The following is a 22110-nucleotide window of genomic DNA, read 5'->3' as shown; positions in this document are numbered from 1 at the left end:
TCCCTGCAGCCTCAAACAGGCCTAAAACACGATGGGTGGGGAGGCTACATTTGGTATATAAGATGCACCCAAATTTTCACCCTGCTTGGGGGAGGGAGAGTGCGTTTTATACTCCGAAAAATACGGTAATTTAAGACAGAGATGGCCAGCTCCTTTGTAACATTAGCAAAACAGTTGAAGGAGAGAGGAGAGCCAACGTTTTTTGGTGGACATTGATAAGGTTTTACTTGATGAAATGGGCGCCTAAAATCTTGCAAAGACTTCAGAATCCATTTTCCCTCTTTAACCTTTCCTTCAAATAAAGCTGGTTTGGGGATGGCTGGTTCCTTTGTTACATGGGTGCCTTAAATGAAAAGAAGGACTAGGAGTGACATGATAGCGGCATTCCAGTTTTTGATGGGCCCGCAGAAACAAGAGAGGGCAAACTTATTTTCCAAAGCACCAGAAGGCAAGACAAGAAACAACGGGTGGAATTAAGGAGAGAAGCACCCTGGAATTGAGAAGAAGCTTTCTAACAGCGAGGACAACTAACCAGTGGAACAGAAGTTGCCTTCAGAAGTTGTAGATGCTTCCATCACTGGAGGTTTTTAAGAAAAGCAAGGACAGCCACCTGTCTGAAATGGTATAGGGTCTCCTGGTTGAGCAGGGGGTTGGACTAGAAGACCTCCAAGGTCCCTTAGAGCTGGAAGGAACCTCTATTCTATGCTCTATTCTGACCTGGGTACTTGAGAGACCGCCTGCTGCCAATTACCTCCATTAGACCGATTAGATCCCACAGATTAGGCCTCCTCCGAATTCCATCCGCCGGCCAGTGTCGACTGGCGACTACCCGGAGGAGAGCCTTCTCTGTGGCTGCTCCGACCCTCTGGAACGAACTCCCCGTGGAGATTCGAACCCTCACCACCCTCCAGGCCTTCCGCAAAGCCCTTAAAACCTGGCTGTTCCGACAGGCCTGGGGCTAAAGTGCTGTTGCCCCCATCTCGAATGGTATGGTGGTTGTGTGTTTTTAAATTATGCATTGTTATGTTTCGTTTTTTAATTTTTTGTCTGTACCCCCCTTCCCTGATTTGAATTGTGAGCCGCCCTGAGTCCCCTTCGGGGGAAAAGGGCGACATATAAATATAATAAAATCAAATCAAAATCAAATTAATCAATTACATCGTCAAAGTTGCCCTGTACAACAGAGGCTTAAATTATTTGGCCAACTTGTGAAAGAGATGCCATATATTTCTGACAACTCCCAATGGCAGGAAAATTGGCCACAGATCCTGGTGGGTCCTATTCATACATCTGCCAGGAATGGTTGTAGCAATGGCTTTCCAATCTAGAGAGCTTCCAAATGTTGGAAGTGCCTGACTAGGTGGCTCAGTGACTAAGACACTGAGCCTGCCGATTAGAAAGGTCGGCAGTTTGGCGGTTCAAATCCGTAGTACAGGTCTCCTGTGTGAGCAGGGGGTTTGGACTAGATGACCTCCAAGGCCCCTTCCAACTCGGTTACTGTTTACTCCACTTCCCAGAATTGGGAAGTGAAAACATGTGGAAACACTGGGTCAGAGCAATTGGGAAATCAGGAGTCCAACAGGGGACGGAAATAAATAAGTCTACATCAGTATTCCCTGGAGAATTTTTCTGAGGTGGGTTTGCACCACCTCTTCCCTTCGGTCTACGTATGTCCAGAAAAGACTTACCATCCAGCAGAAGGAGGTCAGGCCTGGGAAAATTAAAATCAACAGAAGAGAAAAGGGAGACAGAAGTATTATTAGTGCAGCAATCATAGATTTTACTTTGGCATTGCTTCGATAGTAGATTTCTCACAAAGCTTTCTATGCAATAACGATAACTCTTCATATTCATGTGGAAGTTAGAACAGTTAATCAGTGGAACAGAAATTGCCTCCAGAAGTTGTGAATGCCCCAACACTGGAAGTCTTTAAGAAAATGTTGGATCGCCATTTGTCTGAAACGGTATAGGGTTTCCTGCCTAGCAGGGGGTTGGACTAGAAGACCTCCAAGGTCCCTTCCAACTCTGCTATTGTATTGTATTGTATTGTATTGTATATTTTCATCCTCTCTGAAAGCCAATCCTTTCAAGTCTAGTTATTTTTGACGGGGAAATTCTTAAAAATCTACTTACTAAACTGGCAATTTTTTTATACAATCCTGCACTTTTATTACCATTTGTGTAAGACTTGGCAAAAGGTTTCACTGCTCTAATATTTAATTATTAAATGTATGCAATGGTGATCAATCTCCCAATCAAGTGACTTAGCCCCAGATTCTGTAGGTGAACATCTAAAATTTGGGGGGGGGGGGGGGGGAAGGACTCTGCCCAACTTTTAAGTTGAGAAAATTATTACACAGGCATTTTAAAAAGCTGAATGTATTTATTCAATGAAAACAGAGTGATTTGGAAAAGTAAAAAAAGAGACATTTACCACATTTTTCCGACTATAAGATGCACCAGTGTATAAGAAAGATTTCGAAGAGGTAAGTAAGAAAATAAAGTTTTTGTCCTCCCCGGCCCCCAGGAGCACTTTGCAGGCTTCAGCAGGACTGGGGGAAGGTAAAAACACCCCCATTTTTGTGAAAAATGGGCAGAATACAAGCTGTTTTTCACAAAAACTGGGGCATTTTTGCCTCCCCCCAGCCCTGCTGAAGCCTGCAGAGTGCTTCTGGGGACTGGGGAAAGGCAAAAACGCCTCAGTTTTAGTGAAAAACAGCCCGTTTTTCACACAAATGACATGTGGGGGCAAGCTTCGGGAAGCCAAAAGTGGCTGTACTCGGTGTATAAGACGCACTAATATTTCCACACTCTTTGGGGGTGTGTGCGTCTTATACTCCGAAAAATGCGCTAGATTAGTTTCATGCTGATAGATTAGACTGAAAGATTTTCTCACTGCCATGGAAGGCCTTTGTCCTTTTTTTTATTTTAAAGTTTCCAATATTACAGGAGAACCGGTGCCATGATTTAAATGTCTATAGAAATTGTCAGTCATCCAGTTATCCAAGAAGCTTCTTGGATGAGAAGCGAAATGCCTTCAATGAAAAACCAAAAGTCCAGTTGCCTCTTGAAAAAAGCACCTTTAGGACTCCATGATTTAAGCATTCTTTTTCGTTTTGTCCTATAAATTCTGGAAAAACTTAACAACCGTAAGTATCCCCAACTGATATGCATCTTTTTGTCAGGCCTGCAGTCATCTTTCTTTTGGGTCTTTGGCCTGCCACACTTTCTATATTATTCTACAATGCCTTTTCTATTGTGGGAAAATGGGAGGGGGGGATTGTAAGAGTGAGATGCCATGTAGCCACAACAACATTCTTTCTAGAAAGCCAAGGTCATCCTTTGTCTTTGAACCTCTGCACCTGACTGGAACTGGATGGGTGGAAGCTGCCAGCATGGCAGTGGGAGATTGGACCACGTGATGGACGTCTCTGTGTGTGTGTGGGTGTGGGGGCAAGATCTTGAATTTTCAACTGGGTGGGAACAACTGGGAAGCTTCCAAATTCGGGTTTTCCCAGATGTGCCAAGATAATAAATAAATTGGAACGTTGAGCAATACTTTGCCTTTGACTCTGATTTGCTTTTGGATGCTATTTGGAACCCTGACACTTTTGTGCACAAAACACATACGCCATAGTCCTCGACTTAATCATTCATTTAGTGAGTGTCCAAAGTTACAATGGCATTGAAAAAAGTGACCTCTGATCATTTTTCATACTTAGGACCTTTGTGGTATCTCTGCAGTCACATGATCAAAATTCAAGCACTCAGCAACTGGCATGTATTTAATACTTTGTTAACTTTGAACGGCCACTAAACGAATGGACTACCTGCAGTCCAAACACCAGTAATCTCATCTCCCCACTCCCCACTGCAGTCGGGCGTTTTTCTTCAATAATGTCAGGGTTTCAAGTAATAAGTCCATCGCAAGCAATATCTCTGAGGCAGATGAATTCCTCAAAGATTAGCTTGATTGGAACTGTCATATTGGCACAATGCTGGCGAAAACTCTCATTTTCACCTAATTAAAAGTAAAAGTTTTCCCCTCAACCCCAAACAACCAGTCACATGGCCCAATCACTGCGGCATCCGCTGGTCCAGTGACATTACTCCTCCTTCCTCCCACCAGGTGTGAGAATGTCCTTGGTTCCCAAGCAAAAGTATTTTATTTTGACTACACAAGTCCAGCTATCTCTAGTCCCTTCCTCCCTATCCCTTGCTCCGGTGTGGCAATACTGAAGCTTCCAAGATGGCTTTGCCCAGGTCAGCTTCAGGATTGACACACAGCAAATCAGGATGAAGACTTCAAGTGAGGTTTCACTCCACCATTGTTAGTATCAACCCATTATCTGGAAAAGGATTTTGAACGGAACGGAGATCCTTGAGGACTCACCGGGCGAAAAGGGCACGAGCCAAAGCCAGCCTCATTCTCCAACCTCCCGAAAACTCTCTGTGGAAAATGAAATAAAAGTGGAGAGAGATCAGTTTCCCTGGGCCAGCCGGACCCCAGTTTGCCTGTAGATACGGAAGGTCGCCTTACATTTTTCAAGGATTGGTGTCAGAGATGGCCAAGTTCACTTCCCCCTCTATCACAATTGTAATGTGAAGGGACAGCTACCAAGCTTCCTATCTCGGGAAGCGCCCCTCTGTCCCAGCACCTAGCGGTAGGCAAGATCAAAAAGAAAAAAAAAATCTAGGATCCCATCGTTCAAATCACAGAAGGGAACAATTCAGTCTTGGCTTAAAGCCCACTTACTTGGTCGTCTGTTGCTGCATCTTTGCGCTGAAACCCAACCCCGCCAGGATAACGGACGCTCTGCAAGAGGAAAGGAAAAGAAAAAGAAAGGAAATGTAATTTCTGGATTCCAGAATCTGGACTAGAAGCTGATTATGGATGTGTCTATAAGAGACTCTGAAAAGTTTTAGGAAAGGCAGCGGTGTCTGAACATGAAATAAGAATTGATTGGAAGGAGGATTAGAAAAGTTTGTTATTAAATATTATGGATGTTTAGCTAGAATAGGACATAAGGATTCAGCTATTGGAGGATTTTAGAAATATGAAATGAAATGCCAGTAAGTGGTTATGTATTAAATCTTGGTATATTTTATGATGAAGGACGTTTAAACAATCATAGTCAAATAAAAATGGAGCTATAAGGGTAACATGTATAAATATCTGAGTTAAAATACTATGGCAGAAGATATGAGATTGTTTTTGTTATTGGAAAGATACAGGCTGATTGATGGAAGAATATAACTTAAAACTAGTTAAACTTAGTGAAACTTAGTAATAATAGATATAACTAAATAAATAATTGATAATGATAATAATGTATACAATGTGTAGTGTTATGATAAGTAATGATTGGATATGAATATTGAATGGTACCCATGAAAGGAAGATTAGAAATCCCTCTGGATTATATACAAAAGTTAATAAAAAAAGAATCAAGCTAGATACAGTTAAGTTTTGATTGTTAGGGGTAAAATGTTATGATACAGAATATAGTCAAATAAAGGAGGGATAACTATGACAACCTATATAAATATACATGAGTATAAGGAAACTAGATGAAAATTGCCAACAGCGATTTGGAAAGGAGGATTAGAAAAATTTGTTATTAAATATTATGGATGTTTAGCTAGAATAGGATGGATTCAGTGTTATTGGACGATTTTAGAAATATTAAATGAAATGCCAGTATGTGGTTTTGTATTAAATTTTGGTATAGTTTATGATGAAGGATGTTTAAATAATTATAGTCAAACATAAATGGAGGTATAAGAGTAACATGTATAAATATTTGAGTTAAAATACTTGAGTTAATATGAATTATGCTTGATGACTGTGGAAGAGATGCATAAAAACCTTTTGTAACCAACTGATACACTTTCTACAGTATGTATGGGTGAGAATTTTTGTTGTTTTTTATGTTTAAAAATAAAAAAATTGCAAAAAAAAATTGATTGGAAGTAATGCGTTTCCCCAAAAATAAGACAAGGTCTTATCTTTTGACCCCCGAAATAAGCACTTGGGCCTTATTTTTGGGGAGGTCTTATTAGTTTTAGGAAGCTGTGAGCGTGGTCACCTCATGGCTGCTGCTGTCATCTTTTGTCTCCGCACCTCTGCACCTGACCGGAACTCGATGGGTGAAAATGCCAGCGTGGCAGAGGAAGATTGGACCATGTGATGGACTTGTGGGTGTGGGGCCAACGTTTTGAATTTTCAACTGGGTGAAACCCAGGAAGCTTTCAGTTTCGGGTTTCCACAGTTTGTACCAATATGTCTTTTTTATTAAATTGGAACTTTGATGGAAGCTCTGCCTTGGACTCTGATTTAATTCTGGATGATATTTGGAACGCTGACACCTTCTAGGTAAACTAGATAAGAAACTAGATGAACCAATTCTACTTTATTGCTGGGCTTCCTTAAGGGAATCTTGCAAGTCTGTCTTGCTGGATTTCACCCCTGATCCTTCCTAAATTTCTGCTGCTGTGTTGCAATATTTTCAAGGAGGGCTTATTTTAGCGCATGCACTCAAAAGCTCGTAATGCATCAGGATTTGCTATTTTAGACCTCGATTTTCGGCTCTTTTGCCAGAACTCACTGCCTACCAAGCATGTCAATTCAGAGGTGATTCTGCTCTTACAAGAGACTTTCAACTTACCTTGCTGGGGCCTTGTCTGCCTCGATCTCTTCTAGACCGGCGTAGATTTCGGACAGTCGAGCACCTTCGGTGCCTACTCCCCTGGGGGGGAAAAAAAAGACAAGAAAGCAGCATGGTGGTTTGCTGATGGCCAAACTAGCTCTGCACCTGAATTAGATTAGAATTAGTTCCTTGGAAACAAGGTCACCTTCTAGAATGAATAGCAATAACACTTAGACCAGAGGTGTCAAACTCAATTTCATTGAGGGCTGCATCAGTGTTGTTTTTTAAAATGGTCAATTTTTTTTATTTTTTAATGATACATATAATATAATCCAAAATATACCAGTACATCTTAACAAGCATTTTTTGAGTATTCAATAATATATCAATTCCTTTTGCCATTAAGCCTCTTCAATTTTTATTTGCTCTTCTGCTTTCCATACACCATATTTTAGTCTATTTCACCTTCAGCTCTCCTCCTCCCTACCTTCTTTCTTCCCTCTGCCCTCTCTCTCTTCTCTACTTTCCCTTGCTTTCTCCCTCTCCTCTCCTCTCCTCTCTTTCCACACCTTCCCTTTCTCCCACTCTTTCTCTCCCTTCTACTTCCCTCTCTTCTGTCTCCTTTCTCTCTCTTTCCCTCTCTTTATCTCCCTTCTATTCTCTATTTTACATAGTGTATTTCCTCCTTTTAGCAAACCCCATTTAATATCAATGGCATTAATAATTGTATTCTCAAAGAAAAAATATTTTCCATATTGCTAGTTTTTCTTTTAGTTGCTAGTTTTCTTTATATGAATTCCGTTTGTTTCCCCTCCCCCCGTAACAACCTCCTTTATGGACGCAGTGCAAGACGGTTTCAAATTTCCCGCTATCCTCATAATGCTGTTACATACTTTTACATCATTAAGCCCCCCCTATTTTATCTCATCTTATGATTTTAACTACAGAGCCGAGGTGGCGCAGTGGTTAAATGCAGCACTGCAGGCTACTTCAGCTGATTGCAGTTCTGCAGTTCAGCTGTTCAAATCTCACCGGCTCAGGGTTGACTCAGCCTTCCATCCTTCCGAGGTGGGTAAAATGAGGACCCAGATTGTTGTTGGGGGCAATATGCTGACTCTGTAAACCGCTTAGAGAGGGCTGAAAGCCCTATGAAGCGGTATATAAGTCTAACTGCTATTGCTATTGCTATATATTATTAGGCATATTCCCATCTTTTTCCTCCATTTTTCCCCTCCTCTAATAACTTTCCCAACTAATGTTTTTCTTGTTTGTAACCCGGCACAATCATTTCACCTTCCATTATTAATACATATCAGCTTACCTACTATCTTTATTCACCTTAGTTAGTTTACCTTTGATTCTTTTTTGCTTGCAATCCTTTCTATACCATACACACATACAAACAGGGCTGCATCAGTGTTGTGTTTGGGAGGCTAGGGTGGGTGTGGCTGGGGTGGATGTGGCCAATTCAGCATCACTCGTGTTGGGGGCATCCCTCCCAGGCTCTGTTTTCGGCTGAAATGGCCTCATGCAACCCACTGTAGCCCTCCGGAGCTCTGTTTTCGCCGGCAGAGGCACCGCGGACCGGTCCTTCCGTTTCCAGGGCAACCCTGCAGGCCAGATCTAACACAAACGCATAGCCTGGATCCGGCCCACGCGCCTTGAGTTTGTCACCCTGACTTAGACTTATATACCGCTTTACAGCCCTCTCTAAGCGGTTTTACAGAGTCAGCGTATTGCCCCCAACAATCTGGATCCTCATTTTATCAAGCTCGGAAGGATGGAAGGCTGAGTGAACCTTGAGCCATTCAGAATCGAACTGCTGGCAGTGAGGAAGCCTGCAATACTGCATTCTAACCACTGCGCCACCCAACGCTCCTGAATTAGACAGTGTTCTTTGGGAAACCAGGTTACCTTCCGGAGTTAACCCGGGCAGTCAGCTCCTTTTCCTCCTTGAGCAATCCCTCACGAACCGTGTCGCATTCCAGCACACTCTGCAGGGCTGGCGTCTCGTCGCCGGCCACTTCCTGCTCCACGTGAAGGATGCTGATGTGCGAGGGGATGCGCAGATTGCGGCTGGCGATCATCTTCAACAACGTGGTCTTGCCCAACCCGTTCCGACCGACCAAGCCGTATCGCCGGCCGTAAGCCAGGTTCAGGTCTGCTCCTGTGAGGAGGACCCTGAAGAGAAGAGAATAAAGACAACTGTATCCTGTGCTTTTATAAAACGAGGTGTGATGACCCAAGGGGAGACACAAAGGCAACACAGCCAGAGAACTGGTACGAGTCCCTTTATTGGCACCAATTGTGCTCCTAACACTCCGGCCTGCAGAAAAGCTCTTCCATAAACCTGCAGCCCAAACGCTATAAGCAGAATGACTGCACACTCCAGCAGGGCAAGATAGGGAGTCCCAGGTGTGAAAGATAATTCCAGCAAGACGAGGTAAACACACAGAACGTCGTAAATACTTCAAACAGTCGGGAGGAATGCCAGCAAGGCAGGCCACAACTCTACACTAGGTGAACTCAGCGATGGATCCCGACAAACAGCCCTCCCAACTGCCTCTCCTTTAAACTCCATCCCCAGGTGTGCCTTGTGAAGGGAATCGGGGCCCTTTCTTTCCTCGTAAGCCACGCAAAACCCGTTGCTCTCTTCTGCGTTCTTCCCTGCATTCCATAGGATGAGGAGGGTTGGGTGGGCCTTGGTTTTCATCTGAACCCCTTGTTCTACCTCTCCCTTGCTCTGCCCCGCCTGACTTTGCCCTTCCCCAGTTTCCTCCACAGCCAACGGAGCCACTCTCCCGCTCTCTGTCAGCTGTTCGTCTTCCATCTCAGAGTCAGACTCCGACGGGGGCATGACACGAGGGGAGGTTTTTGCGAGAGATCTTTAGAAGCCTCATTTGCGCCAGGTGAGGCGACAACTGCACCGTACCTGATGGGCAGAGGTGCAACTCCAGGATCACAGAGCCCCTTGTCACCTCATGTCAGTCCTTCTGTCAGGCCTGCAGTCATATTCCTTTTGGGATCTTTGGCCTGCTACACTTTCTATTATTTTACTATGCTGCTTCATTAGTGGGGTAATTGGGAGGGGGAATAGTAAGGAGTAGAATTGTAGAATGTGTTGTTGTCAAAATAAGACATTCCTTTCTAGAAGCCCAGGGTCATCTTTTGTCTCCGCACCTCTGCACCTGACCGGAACTCGATGGGTGAAAATGGCAGCGTGGCAGAGGAAGATTGGACCATGTGATGGACTTGTGGGTGTGGGGACAAGATCATGAACTTTCAACTGGGTGAAACCCAGGAAGCTTTCAGATTCGGGTTTCCACAGTTTGTACCAATATGTCTTTTTTATTAAATTGGAACTTTGATGGAAGCTCTGCCTTGAACTCTGATTTAATTCTGGATGATATTTGGAACGCTGACACCTTCTAGGTAAACCAGAAAAGAAACTAGATGAACCAATTCTACTTTATTGCTGGGCTACCTTAAGGGAATCTTGCAAGTCTGTCTTGCTGGATTTCACCCCTGATCCTTCCTAAATTTCAACCTTTGACCGTGAAGCCACTGGCGGCTACTGCCTTTCTTGTTTATTCATTTCCTAGACAACATCTCTTCTTCTTATCCTCCAAGGTCATCTACACATTCTGTTACCTCCCAACATGTAAATGCGCATTATAATTTTAAATAAATATTTTTTTTCAAAGTCCAGCTTTAATGCTTATTCTATGCTCAGCTCCATTCAACAGAAATACTAACGTCTTTCCTCTACAATGACGTTTGGGCTGGATACCACGGTAGGCATAACCGCGAGTTAGTTTATAGTGCTACACTGAAGAAGTGTGTGGTGGCCTGCCAGCGGAGCTGGTAGCAGAGTCAGACAGTGAAGAGTTTGGGGAGGAACATGGGCCAGTCCTGGAGCTGGGGAAGGCTTGGATGTGGACTCTGCATCAGAGGCAGAGATGGGGCCAAGGCCATCTGACATCAGCTGATACTACAAAGATACTACAAAGAGGTGTGACGCTGAACGTAGAGACTCACCGCTCGCCGAAGGACACATCGAAGTTTTCGATGCGTACGTCATAGGACTTGTTCTTGCCTGACATTTCGAGTCGGTTTTCTTTCTTACTGGCTGCTTGGCTGGCAGATGCTTCTTCAAGAACCCTGCCGTCCGGAACAAAATCACAAACAACCATTAAGAGCAGGGAGAGTACATGTTCCTTCCCTTTTTTTGGAAGTGTCAGTTTCCCACGTGCAACAATGCTATTCTCTACCCTTCTGTTTAACATCTGTGTGAAATCCCTGGCTGAGGTCATCTCTTGGCTTGCAGATATCAGTATACTAGGTAAAGGTTTCCCTTCTCCTGTCAAGTCCAATTGGATGGGGGTGGGGTGGGGAGTGCTCATCTCCATTCCTTATCCAATGGAGCCAGTGTTGTCCAAAGTTACTTCCATGTGGCCAGCATGATTATACACCGAGGCGAATGGAAAAGTGTTGTTTTTCTCCCAAAGTGGTACCTATTTATCTACTTGCATTTGCATCAGTGGTGGGATCCTGCCGGTTTAACAACTGGTTCAGTGATCGTGTGCGTGCAGTTTTAACAAAACTTACCTTACACGTTACTTCTGGGGAGTAAAACAGCTGAGGCGTGGCAATCTGCTCTGCCACACAAATCAGCTGAGAGGATACAGGTAAATAAAGCGCAGGCGCAGGTGGGCGGGCCCACCTGATTGTCCGAACGAACAGGTTTGCTCCCAGCTGGAGCTACCTGTTTGCCCGAACCGGTCAGAACCGGCTGAATCCCACCCCTAATTGGCATGCTTTAGAACTGCTAGGTGGGCAGGAGCTGAGGCAAGAATGGGAGCTCACCGCATTGTGTGGCACTTGGGTCTTGAACCCAGGCTGCCAGATTTCTAGCTGACAAACTCAAGTGTCTTTAACCGCTGAGCCATTCTGCCCCCATTATCGGTATGCTGAATGATACCTAATTATACATCTTGATCAAGGGACATCAACATCATCTTGTTCCACTATCTGAAAGCTACAATGATCTGGATGATGACTTAATCCTGAAGATTGAATGGCGGTGGGTAGTTGGACACACACACACCATGTCTAGGAACGCTCCATCTTTAGAGTTGGATGGGACAGCACTTCCTCACTCAAGACAGGTGTATAATTTGATGGTTCTCTTGGATGTGTAGCTCCTGCTCAAAGAGCAGGTGGCAGCTGTAGCCGAGAAGACCTTTGCATAGATTCATGGATGGGCATGCCTTGGGATGCTGATCTTACTCCATTGTTCTACAAACTGCACAGGTTGTCAGTTGGTGCCCAGGTACCATTTGTGGCTTAGTGACTAGCTTATTTAAGGGATCACCCATCTCCCAATAGTTTCTGCCTATCCTGATGGTTAAGCAGAGTGGGTGCCGGATTTCTTGGTGCTCTCTGAGCTCAATTGTTTGCTTACAGGTGTTTCAATCCCCAACCAGCAACATCATCAGTGCTAATGAGTAGCTTACCTTGCCGATGTTGGGGGATAGTATGGTTTTCCACCTCCTCGATAGTACCTGAATTAGGGAAATGCTTTCTTCTTGGACTGTTTGTCTAATGTTAATCCCTGCATATCTGGGTGTTGGTTACAACCAAGCTCAGAGAGTACCAAGGACGACACTTCAACCCTGAGCTACAGAGATTCTCTTCTGTTGGAGAATAGATGCTCTCTGCTCCCTTCAATTAAACAATGTCATCTACAGGGACCTTGAAAATACACCTTCTCGATCATGGGTGCCTGCCCTCTGGAACAATGTCTCCACTCAGGGATTCATACGGTTTATGGTCTGACGAAATCCAGGAACTCTTTCAAAATCTGGCTATTATCCCAGGGCTTTGGAGTTTAGATGGAAGCCAAAGTCCTGTTCAATTATATTTGGATGGGAAATGGTTGCTAAATGAGGAGAGGGTCCACTTCGATTCTACTCCATTCTATTTTCCTTTATGTCAGCCATACCCTGATCTCTTCTAGTTCCTTCCCCATAAGCAGTGGAAAGACTGATGCACTAAGATTTGCTATTTACTCTGGTAAAATTAGCCCTTGGCAGACCCTCCCAATGTTGAGGAGCAGGTGCCCCACTCAAAGGTGATCACCCCTTCACTCACAATGGGTTCCCAGATTTGACGGAATCTCGCTCCTGCTTCTTGCACTGCTTTGCTTTCAGGCGGGCCTCTGCTTTCTCCAGCTTCCTAGCGTTCACCATCTGTAACGAAGGAGATGGACAGCAAGGAGTTATCAGAGAAAGCCACCAGGAGCCAAAGAGAAGACGTGAGAGGAAGTTAAAAGGAGGTACAGGAAATCCTTGACCCAAAGGTGCTTTTTTTAGGAGGCAACTGGACTTTCCGGTTTTTCTTTGAAGACCTTTCTCTTCTCATCCAAGAAGTTACCTGCCTAAGCAGGGGGTTGGACTACATAATCTCCAAGGTCCCTTCCAACGGTTGTTCTGTTCTATTCTATCCATATTCTATTCTATCCATATTCTATTCTATTCTATTCCTCATTCCATTCCGTCCTCTATTCTATTATATTTCCCTATTCTATTCTATTCCATTCTCTATTCCATTCCCCATTCCATTCCGTTCTCTATTCTATTCTATTCTCTATTCCATTCCCCATTCCATTCCATTCTCTATTCTATTCTCTATTCCATTCCCCATTCCATTCTCTATTCCATTCCCCATTCCATTCCGTCCTCTATTCTATTATATTTCCCTATTCTATTCTATTCCATTCTCTATTCCATTCCCCATTCCATTCCGTTCTCTATTCTATTCTATTCTCTATTCCATTCCCCATTCCATTCCATTCTCTATTCTATTCTCTATTCCATTCCCCATTCCATTCTATATTCCATTCCCCATTCCATTCCGTATTCTATTCTATTCTATTCTATTCTATTCTATTCTATTCTATTCTATTCTATTCTAGTTTCTTCAGCTCTGTCCCAAAGGTGCTTCTTCAAAAGCATTTTTGGGACAACCATGACCTGGATGACTGAGAATCTCCATAGACATTTGGATAATCCTTTAATTTAGGGATTGTTCAAAGTTACAAAAAACTGAAAAAAAACCTGACATATGACCATTTTTCACACTTTCAACTGTTGCACCATCTCCCGTGGTCACACGATCAAACTTCAGGTGCTTGGCAATTAGCTCATATTTATGACGGTTGCATTGTCCCAGGGTCATGTGATCCCCTGTTACGACCCTGTGACAAGCAATGTCGATGGGGACGCCAAATTCACTTAACAACAATATTACTAACTTCACAACTGCAGTGATTCACTTAGCGACTGTGGCCACAGGGGTCAGACAATGGGGTAAAAAAACCCTCATTTAACCACCATCTCACTTAGCAACAGAAATTGCATTTGGTCTGCTCTAGTTACAAGGAATTTGATTTGGGGTGGGTTTTTTTTGGCCTCCATCTGTATTGTGATTAAGGATGTCAACATAACTAAAGTCTGTATCTGTGGATAAGAGTTGTGGTGGCGCAGAGGTTAGAAGCATTACTGCAGGCTATTTCTGCTGCCTGCTGATGCTGGCTGCCTGCAGTTCACGTTTCATCGGCTCATGGTTCACTCAGCCTTCCACCCGAGGTCAGTAAAATAAGGACCCAGATTGTTGGGGACAAATATGCTAACTCTGTAAACCGCTTACGAGAGGGCTGTAAAAGCACTATGAAGCGGTATAAGTGCTTTTGCTATTGGTATATACTTATTGGATGGATGGATGGATGGATAGACAGACAGACAGAGCCACCACAGAAGAGTTGGGGTTTTGCAGTGGTTAGAATATAGTATTGCAGGCTAACTCACTGCTCACGACCAGGAATTCGATCCTGACTGGCTCAGCCGTCCATCCTTCCAAGGTCGATAAAATGAGGACCCAGAATGTTGGGGGCAAATATGCTGACTCTGTAAATCGCTTAGAGAGGGCTGTAAGAGCACTGTGAAGCGGTATATAGGTCTAAGGGGTATTGCTATAAAAGGGCCAGGGCACAACAGCAGAATAAGCTGTTTACTGGAGTGCTAAAGTAAATATTGGGAGTGGGGGCATCTCCAGATGGTTTCAGACTACAGCTCCCAACATAGGAGCCAACATTAGCTGGGACAACTAAGAGGGGCTCCAAAATGTGAGAGATCCAGCTTTGAGAGCTACACAGACTCGATTGTTAGGGATCAAGAGTAAGAAAAATTGCTGTGATGATAGCCTTACCGAAGTCTGATCTCTCTTCAACAAGAGTCCTGGCAACAGGTCCAAGTTAGAATCTGCAACCAGAAACAAAACAAAAATCTTGCTTCAAGATTTGAGTGAATGGAGACCCCTTTCCCCACTTATTCTATAAGGAAGTGCATCTGTCAGTGTTTCTCAACCTTGGCCACTTGAAGACATCTGGACTTCAACTCCCAGAATTCCTCACTCAGCCCCTTCTGGGAGTTGAAGTCCAGACATCTTCAAGTGGCCAAGGGTGAGAAACACTGGCATATGCAATAAATAGAATAGATAGAATACTTGATTGGCCAAGTGTGATTGGACACACACGGAATTTGTCTTTGGTGCAGATGCTCTCAGTGTACATAAATAAAATAGAATACATTCATCGAGAATCATAAGATACAACACTTAAGTGACAGTCATAGATTACTAATAAGCAATCAAATTATACAAGGAAACAAATAAAACAATATATATTTTAAAGATACAAGTAACATGGTTATAGTCATAAGTGGAAAGAGATAGGTACTAGGAAGGAAGAATAACAGTAATACAGTCTTAGTAGATAATATGACAGTTTTGTGGGAATTGGTTGTTTAGCAGAGTGATGGCATTCAGGGAAAAACTATCCTTGTGTCTGGTGTGCAGCACTCTATAGCGCTGTTTTGAGGGTAGGAGTTGAAACAATTGATGTCCAGGATGCGAGGGCTCTGTAATTATTTTCACAGCCCTCTTTTTGACTAGTGCAATATACAGGTCCTCAATGGAAGGCAGGTTGGCAGCCATTGTTTTTTCTGCAGTTCTAATTATCCGTTGAAGTCTGTGTCTGTCTTGTTGGGTTGCAGAGCCAAACCAGACAGTTATGGAGGTGCAGATGACAGACTCAATGATTCCTCTGTAGAACAAAATCAGCAGCTCTTTGGGCAGTTTGAACTTTCTGAGTTGGCGCAGAAAAAACATTCTTTACGGATACATTAACTTTCTGGTACGTTTATCACATCAGATGTTTAACAGGCCACCCTATTCTGTCTTACCTTGATGTTTCTAGTTTCGGTGTGCAGCCACATCAAGGATGTAGGTGCGTCCGTGTGTGTGTATGTGAAATAATGGGTCAAAATTTTCCCTGCTTCTCCCACCATTTATAATTCTTACTGTTTCTAGAACTTGCTCTTCATAAAAGTGGTTGTAAAATCAAGTTCTGGTCACACAATGACTCAACTTACCAACATAATTCTAGGCTTAATTGTGATACAAGGACTACCTGTATATTCCCCCCCTCCCCCGATTTATTTGGTAGTCTCGAAAAACTTAAGGTTGTTTTTCTGAAAGCACTTTTTAAAAATTCTTTTGAAAGCATACAATCCCGAAAGAAGGAAACCACGTGCCTCTTGATGATGTCTGGTTGATGGTTGTTAAAATATTCATGACTGGAAGAGACATGGGATGAATAGGCATAGCAAATAAGTCAGCCAATGGGAGCAAAAACAGATCTGAGTCTGTGCAGAGAACTGAAACTAGTCTGTAAGTTCTGAGTCTGCTGCTGTGAGAAGTCTGTCTGGGCTTGTCTGCTGATATAAAACTAACTACTTGTGTTTGCCTGTAACTCTCCTGCCTTGTCTTTACTTGGAAGAACCACCTGTTGGTATTGTACATTTATTCATCTGTTCTTATGTATATAAAGAAGTTAATGAATCCTGCTGCATCAGTTATCTGTTTGTGCTTCTAGATTTGAGTTTATGCAACAAACTCTGACAATAGAGGTATAGAAAAGAGTAGAATCTACACAATCCTTACATTCTGAGTAAACGCAAGAGACTGCTGCACTACTCACCATAATTGTCAGTGATCTTAGAAAGCTGAATTGGGGCATCCAGGAGAACCTGCCGGCTGCTTGGAGAGTTTTCATTCTCCCTGTCCAGAAACAATAGTTGATACTTAACAAAACTCCAGATTGTTCCCCCATGTCTTCATCCCATCGTTGTAAACCTCTCTCACATTGGGGGATGCTTATATAGTCAGTGTCATACCGTGTTTCCCCGAAAATACGACCTGTCCTGAAATTAACGCCTTGCCACATTTTTTGCATGGGCAAAAATATAAGCCCACCCCTGAAAATAAACCCCCTGGACAACCCCCCCCCCTCCAGCCAGGCAGAGCACCACTCACCGACCTAGCGGTATCCCAAAGACACCAAGCCACAGGAGCCAGGGGGGAGGGGGGAAGGCGCTCACGTTGCTTGCAACCTTCGGGATACCGCTAGGTTGGGGAGTGGCGTTATATATATATATATATATATATATATATATATATATATATATATATATATATATATATATATATATATATATATATATATATATATATATATATAATCATCGCAAGTGAAGAAAGCACATCTGTTTGGTTTCTCATGACCCCATTTTAATCAGAGGCAACTTACAGATGAAGGGTGTTGAACATACGCTGGCAGATGCCATGGATGTCCACATCATCTTTGGAGTCTCGGGACACGTCTTGCAAGAGCTCGCCGACAGCTTCAAACAGATCGTCCACCGTCTCAAAATCTGAGCTGCCACTGTGCAGGACCCCTGCCAAAGAAATCAATTGTTAATGCAAGGTTGAAAATGCCCCACAGGCATTCCAGCTGGGGAATTCTGGGAGTTGAAGTCCAGGCTTCTTAAAGTTGCAAAGATTGAAGAATGATGTTTTTAGAGGCTGAGCTACCAAAAAAATATCTCATTTTGGCTTCCCCGTTGACTTTGCTTGTCAGAAGGTCCCAAAAGGGGATCACGAGACACTACCACTGTCATAAATATGAGTGGGTAGCCAAGCTTTTTGAATTTTGATCACGTGACCACGGGGGATGCTGCAACCGTCCTAAGTGTGAAAAAAGGGTCTTAAATCACTTTCTCCAGCCCTGTTGGAAACTTGAACATTCACTAATCAAACAGTTTTAAGTCAAGAACCACCTGCAGGCAGATTTCAACTATAATGCTGATTCTAAAATATAAGTTGCTACCAGTTATTTAATCCAGAATTAAACAATCTGATTATGCAAAGTCTCTTGCTTCTGCCACACTTTAGCCATGTGTGATATCTTCTATTGAAATACAAAATGGAGCTTACTTAATGGAGTCATACCAGACTTTGGCTTATCCTACAATAGCTTGAAATGAGTCAAAATTAAACTTTAGAAGGGAAGCAAGAAGAAAAGGAGAAACATTTTATCTTTGCTAAATGCCAGGTCTGGAAGAGCAGAAGCAAACAAAAGAGCAACATCTCAGGTTTTTTGTACCCTGAATTCAACTAAATAGTCACCCTAATTGAAATAATGTAGACCTGCTTCAGCGCAAATAACCTACTGAACTGTGGTGAAAATGAAATATGAAAAGAAATCTGCCAAATACTTAGCTGAGATCATCGGGTGGAAACATAAGATGCAGGAAGAATTTGGGAACAAGTCCATTTAACATATATACTCTTTTTATAGCATTTCTTCCTTTATAACACATGAGCTTTTCACGTTGGTGCTCAAATTTTTCTGACAGAGGTCACAGGCTAAAAATACATGAGAACATCTACCCTGGAACGAGATATTGGACTTGTTTTATGAGCACCCAGCAAATATCTGCTTACATTTATCCAGTGCTTTTGAGTATATAAATCATTTTACATTTATGACCTACAGCGTGATATGGCATTATTAGCTCCATATTTCAGAGGGCTGGAGAGCAGCTGCCAAGAGTGGTGAGACCCAATAGCAAAAGAAAAGTTGACAATAAACGTAACTCTTTCCATAAGATGAGCTTTGCTTCCAAACCCACACTTCCAATAATTACACAAATCATATTTTAAACCAATTTCCAATCAAGGTAGTTGAAATGGTGGATGGCAGAAGTTGTTCAATGCGCCTGTTGAAATGAAGGGAGCCTCTAATCTGAACAAGATTTTCCCTTTTTGAGCAGAATTTCTCAAATGTGGGACTTTTGGATAGGCCGCGAGGGAAACTGAGAAAGGTTAAGATACAGATTTTGTGGGATGAGCAAATTGCAGACATCAGGATCTGTCTGACTAACAACTGATCTGGATGGACACAAGCAGGAAAGTGACAGCTGCAACCTAGGCAGGAAATATAATTTAAAAAATCAGAAAGACAAAATCAAACCATTTCTGTACTGCTGGTAAGAAAACTGCACAGCGGCATCCATGAACTCATCTTGAGTCAAGCTCCTGTATAAAACAATCCCGATCTTACCTTTCTAAGGTATTTCTAAGCAAATACACAGCTATGTATTTTCTTTAAGTAAATGTGAAATGGTTTGATAGTGACTTCTTCTCAGGGGTCGTGGGTGGAGGGATTGAATTCACCCTAAATTCCAGAACTTTTTTTTATTAAACTAGAGGATGTTGCTCTATATCAGTGTTTCTAAACGGTGGCAGGATATCAAGACTTAAGTCCCAGAATTCCCTAGCATGACTGGCTGGGGAAATTCCAGGTATCTTAAAGTTGTAAAAAGGGACGCTTAGCTTGTCAATCAGGAAGGTCGGCAGTTTGGAGGTGAGATTAAGATTTGTTCTATTTATATGCCGCCCTATTCCCGGGGGGACTCATGGCGGCGAACAATTCAAGGGGGAAAGGGAACACAAAGTACAATACAAATAGTTAAAATAGCCAAGACTCACACAGGCACACAAGTCGAGAGGGGAAGGCAACTCATCAACCCCAAGCCTGCCGGCACAGCCAGGTTTTAACGGCTTTTCGGAAGGCCTGGAGAGAGGTGAGGGTCCGAATCTCTGCGGGGAGTTCGTTCCAAAGGGCCGGAGCTGCCACAGAGAAGGCCCTCCCCTGGGTAGTAGCCAGATGGCATTGGCTGGTAGACGGAACCCGGAGGAGGCCAACCCTGTGTGATCTAATGGGTCTTTGGGAGGTAATTGGCAGCAGGCGGTCTCTCAGGGTTCAAATCCCTAGTGCCGAGCTCCTGTTATTGCCCCAGTTTCTGCCAACCTAGCAGTTTGAAAGCACAAAAAAAATGAGAGTAGAAAAATAGGAACCACCTTTGGTGGGAAGGTGACAGCGTTCCATGCGCCTTCGGCATTTAGTCATGAGAGCCACATGAACATGGCGACGTCTTAGGACAGTACTGGCTCTTCGGCTTTGAAACTTGAGTTCAAGACTGCCCCCTAGAGTCTGGAACGACTAGCATATATGTGCAAGGGGAACCTTTACCTTAAGTTGTAAGGTTGAGAAATACTGTTTTATAAATTGAGTTTTTAGGCCCTTGAGATCCAACCCTTTCCTCTCAAGCTCTGAATTTCACCCAATTTCCTTCCTAAAGGTAGAAAAATGGCCCAGAAATGGGAATTTCTTAAGGGCTTTTGAATGGGAGGCCACTAAGAAATCTCAGGTATGGATGGATGCAGGAAGTTGCTAGCAGTTGAACCCAATAAGAAGGTGCTTTTACCAGGATTAGAGCTCGGGGAATAAAAGCTTTTTCGTCCCTTTGGCCCGATTTAGGTTTCCCAAACCAGCCTTCCATACTGGGAAGCGCAAACTTTCATTGATCAGGGCAGCAAGCGTCACCTGGCGAAAGGCGCCCCCCCCTTTCCACACATGGACTAGTCCAGGGACGCGCTGACCAGAAGGGCAATGCTTCTAAGGGGATGTACCAATGCATTGAGGGAGGGGGGAAGAGATCCAGAAAGCTCGTGATCCTCGGAGCCCCTCGTGCGATGTTTGAGCGGTCCCTTCCTCTCCCCACCCCCGGGGGAGCCCACGAGATCTTTTCAGTTGCCCTCAGGAGGCTCCCGCCGCCCTAGACCCTCTTCAGAAGCCGGAATAGCCACCCTGGGAACGGGGAGTCCGAGGCCCAGGCCGACTCCCCTAGGGGCCTAATCCTTCGCCGCCTTAGCTTCACCCACCGGTTACGTATTCGAACATCTCTCCGTCGAGCTCCGGGAACTCCCTCCGCAAAATCTCCGCGCAGGAGGCCGCCATGGCAGCCCGGCCGCTGGCCCTTCGTCCCTCAGCCGCCGGCAGCCGATTGCAGCATTGGCCGCCGCGGTGGTTCTTGGGAAACGTAGTCCTCCGCTGTAGCCGTAGGCCGGGCGCAGAGATTTCTGGGAAACCGAGGCCGTTGGAAGCTGTGGCTGGAACAAAACTTCAGAACAAAATAGCTTGTTGGTCATCAACGTTAAGAACCAGACGAAACCTCTGTGTGGGTCTGGTCTGGTGGCAATTCTTGGTGGATACCCAAAAGCCAAATAAGTTCAAAGCTGATGTAGTGCTTGGTTAGGAGACCATCAGACCAACCAGGGCTATTGGCGTAGGAAGTATTAGAAGAAATGTCCACCTGGGTTCAGTTCCAAGTGGGGAAAAAGACACTGGAAACATGGAGGCTGATTGGAAAGATGGTTTAATGGTGGACAGGATCACATGGCTTGAGGTTGTTGAAAGAAATGTCCATTGTGGGAAGTTATCATCCAGCCCTCTCCCAGAAAAATGAAATACCCTAGGAAATATTGAAAAGGCAGAATATTTCTCTGGATGTGAAAAGAAACATGTTTTAAAAGACAGAATAGTTGCCTATAGCTTTCTGCCCATCCCCAGCTAATGGGCCATTAAGATGGCCAGGCTAGCCCACTTTACATAATAAAGACTTCTCCTCACTGCAGCTGTAGGGGGAAGGGATATTACTCAACTCTCCACATGGCATCTGAGAACTCATCTATACCTGGACTCATCACAGCCTAGACTCTAGAGAGTAGCCCCCTGCATGGCACCATGGGAGTCTGACAACCAGTCAGAATACATTTCTTACACAGGAACAGGAAACAGAGAGGTGGGACCAAACAGGGTATAAAAAGCCTAGCAAGCCCCTTCCTCAGCCCTTCTTCTCTTCTTCTCCATCAACACTGAAACACGTGATCCCCTTTTCTGTACAGGGCTCAAGCCATGTGGCTCTGTCCAACAATAAACCATCTTTCCAAGCAGCCTCCATGTCTCCAGTGTCTTCTTCCCCACTTGGAGCTGAACCCAAAAGGACATTTCTTTCAACAAGGTCCTGAACAGAAAAGGGGAACCACATGTTTCAAAGTCGGGTGAAGAAGAAGAAGAGAGAGAAGAAGGGGCTTGCTGGGCTTTTTATAATCCGTTCAGCCCCACCTCTGTCTCCTGTTCCTGTGTAAGAAATGT

General features: G+C 43.9%; 1 protein-coding gene across 1 annotated transcript in view; it reads right to left on the bottom strand.

Annotated features, from left to right (window-relative positions):
• Positions 1-20960, bottom strand: part of ABCF3 (ATP binding cassette subfamily F member 3) — a 38789-nt gene extending 17829 nt beyond the window's left edge. The window contains exons 1-11 of the mRNA XM_087725118.1: positions 20838-20960; positions 17359-17506; positions 16750-16829; positions 14919-14971; positions 12804-12901; positions 10689-10811; positions 8565-8831; positions 6669-6749; positions 4757-4816; positions 4394-4450; positions 1689-1711 (exon numbers count right to left, since the gene is read on the bottom strand). Of these exons, the coding sequence (XP_087581244.1) occupies positions 1689-1711; positions 4394-4450; positions 4757-4816; positions 6669-6749; positions 8565-8831; positions 10689-10811; positions 12804-12901; positions 14919-14971; positions 16750-16829; positions 17359-17506; positions 20838-20913 (1066 nt within the window). The 5' untranslated portion in view covers positions 20914-20960. The remainder of the gene's footprint in view (positions 1-1688; positions 1712-4393; positions 4451-4756; positions 4817-6668; positions 6750-8564; positions 8832-10688; positions 10812-12803; positions 12902-14918; positions 14972-16749; positions 16830-17358; positions 17507-20837) is intronic.
• Between the last annotated feature and the right edge of the window lie 1150 nt (positions 20961-22110).

This window comes from Thamnophis sirtalis, unplaced genomic scaffold (genome assembly GCF_051295495.1).
Source record: "Thamnophis sirtalis isolate CommonGarterSnake01/CBP01778 unplaced genomic scaffold, rThaSir2_p1.2 scaffold_11, whole genome shotgun sequence".
NCBI classification, from domain to species: domain Eukaryota; kingdom Metazoa; phylum Chordata; class Lepidosauria; order Squamata; family Natricidae; genus Thamnophis; species Thamnophis sirtalis.
This window is presented reverse-complemented; position numbering and strand designations above follow the sequence as displayed.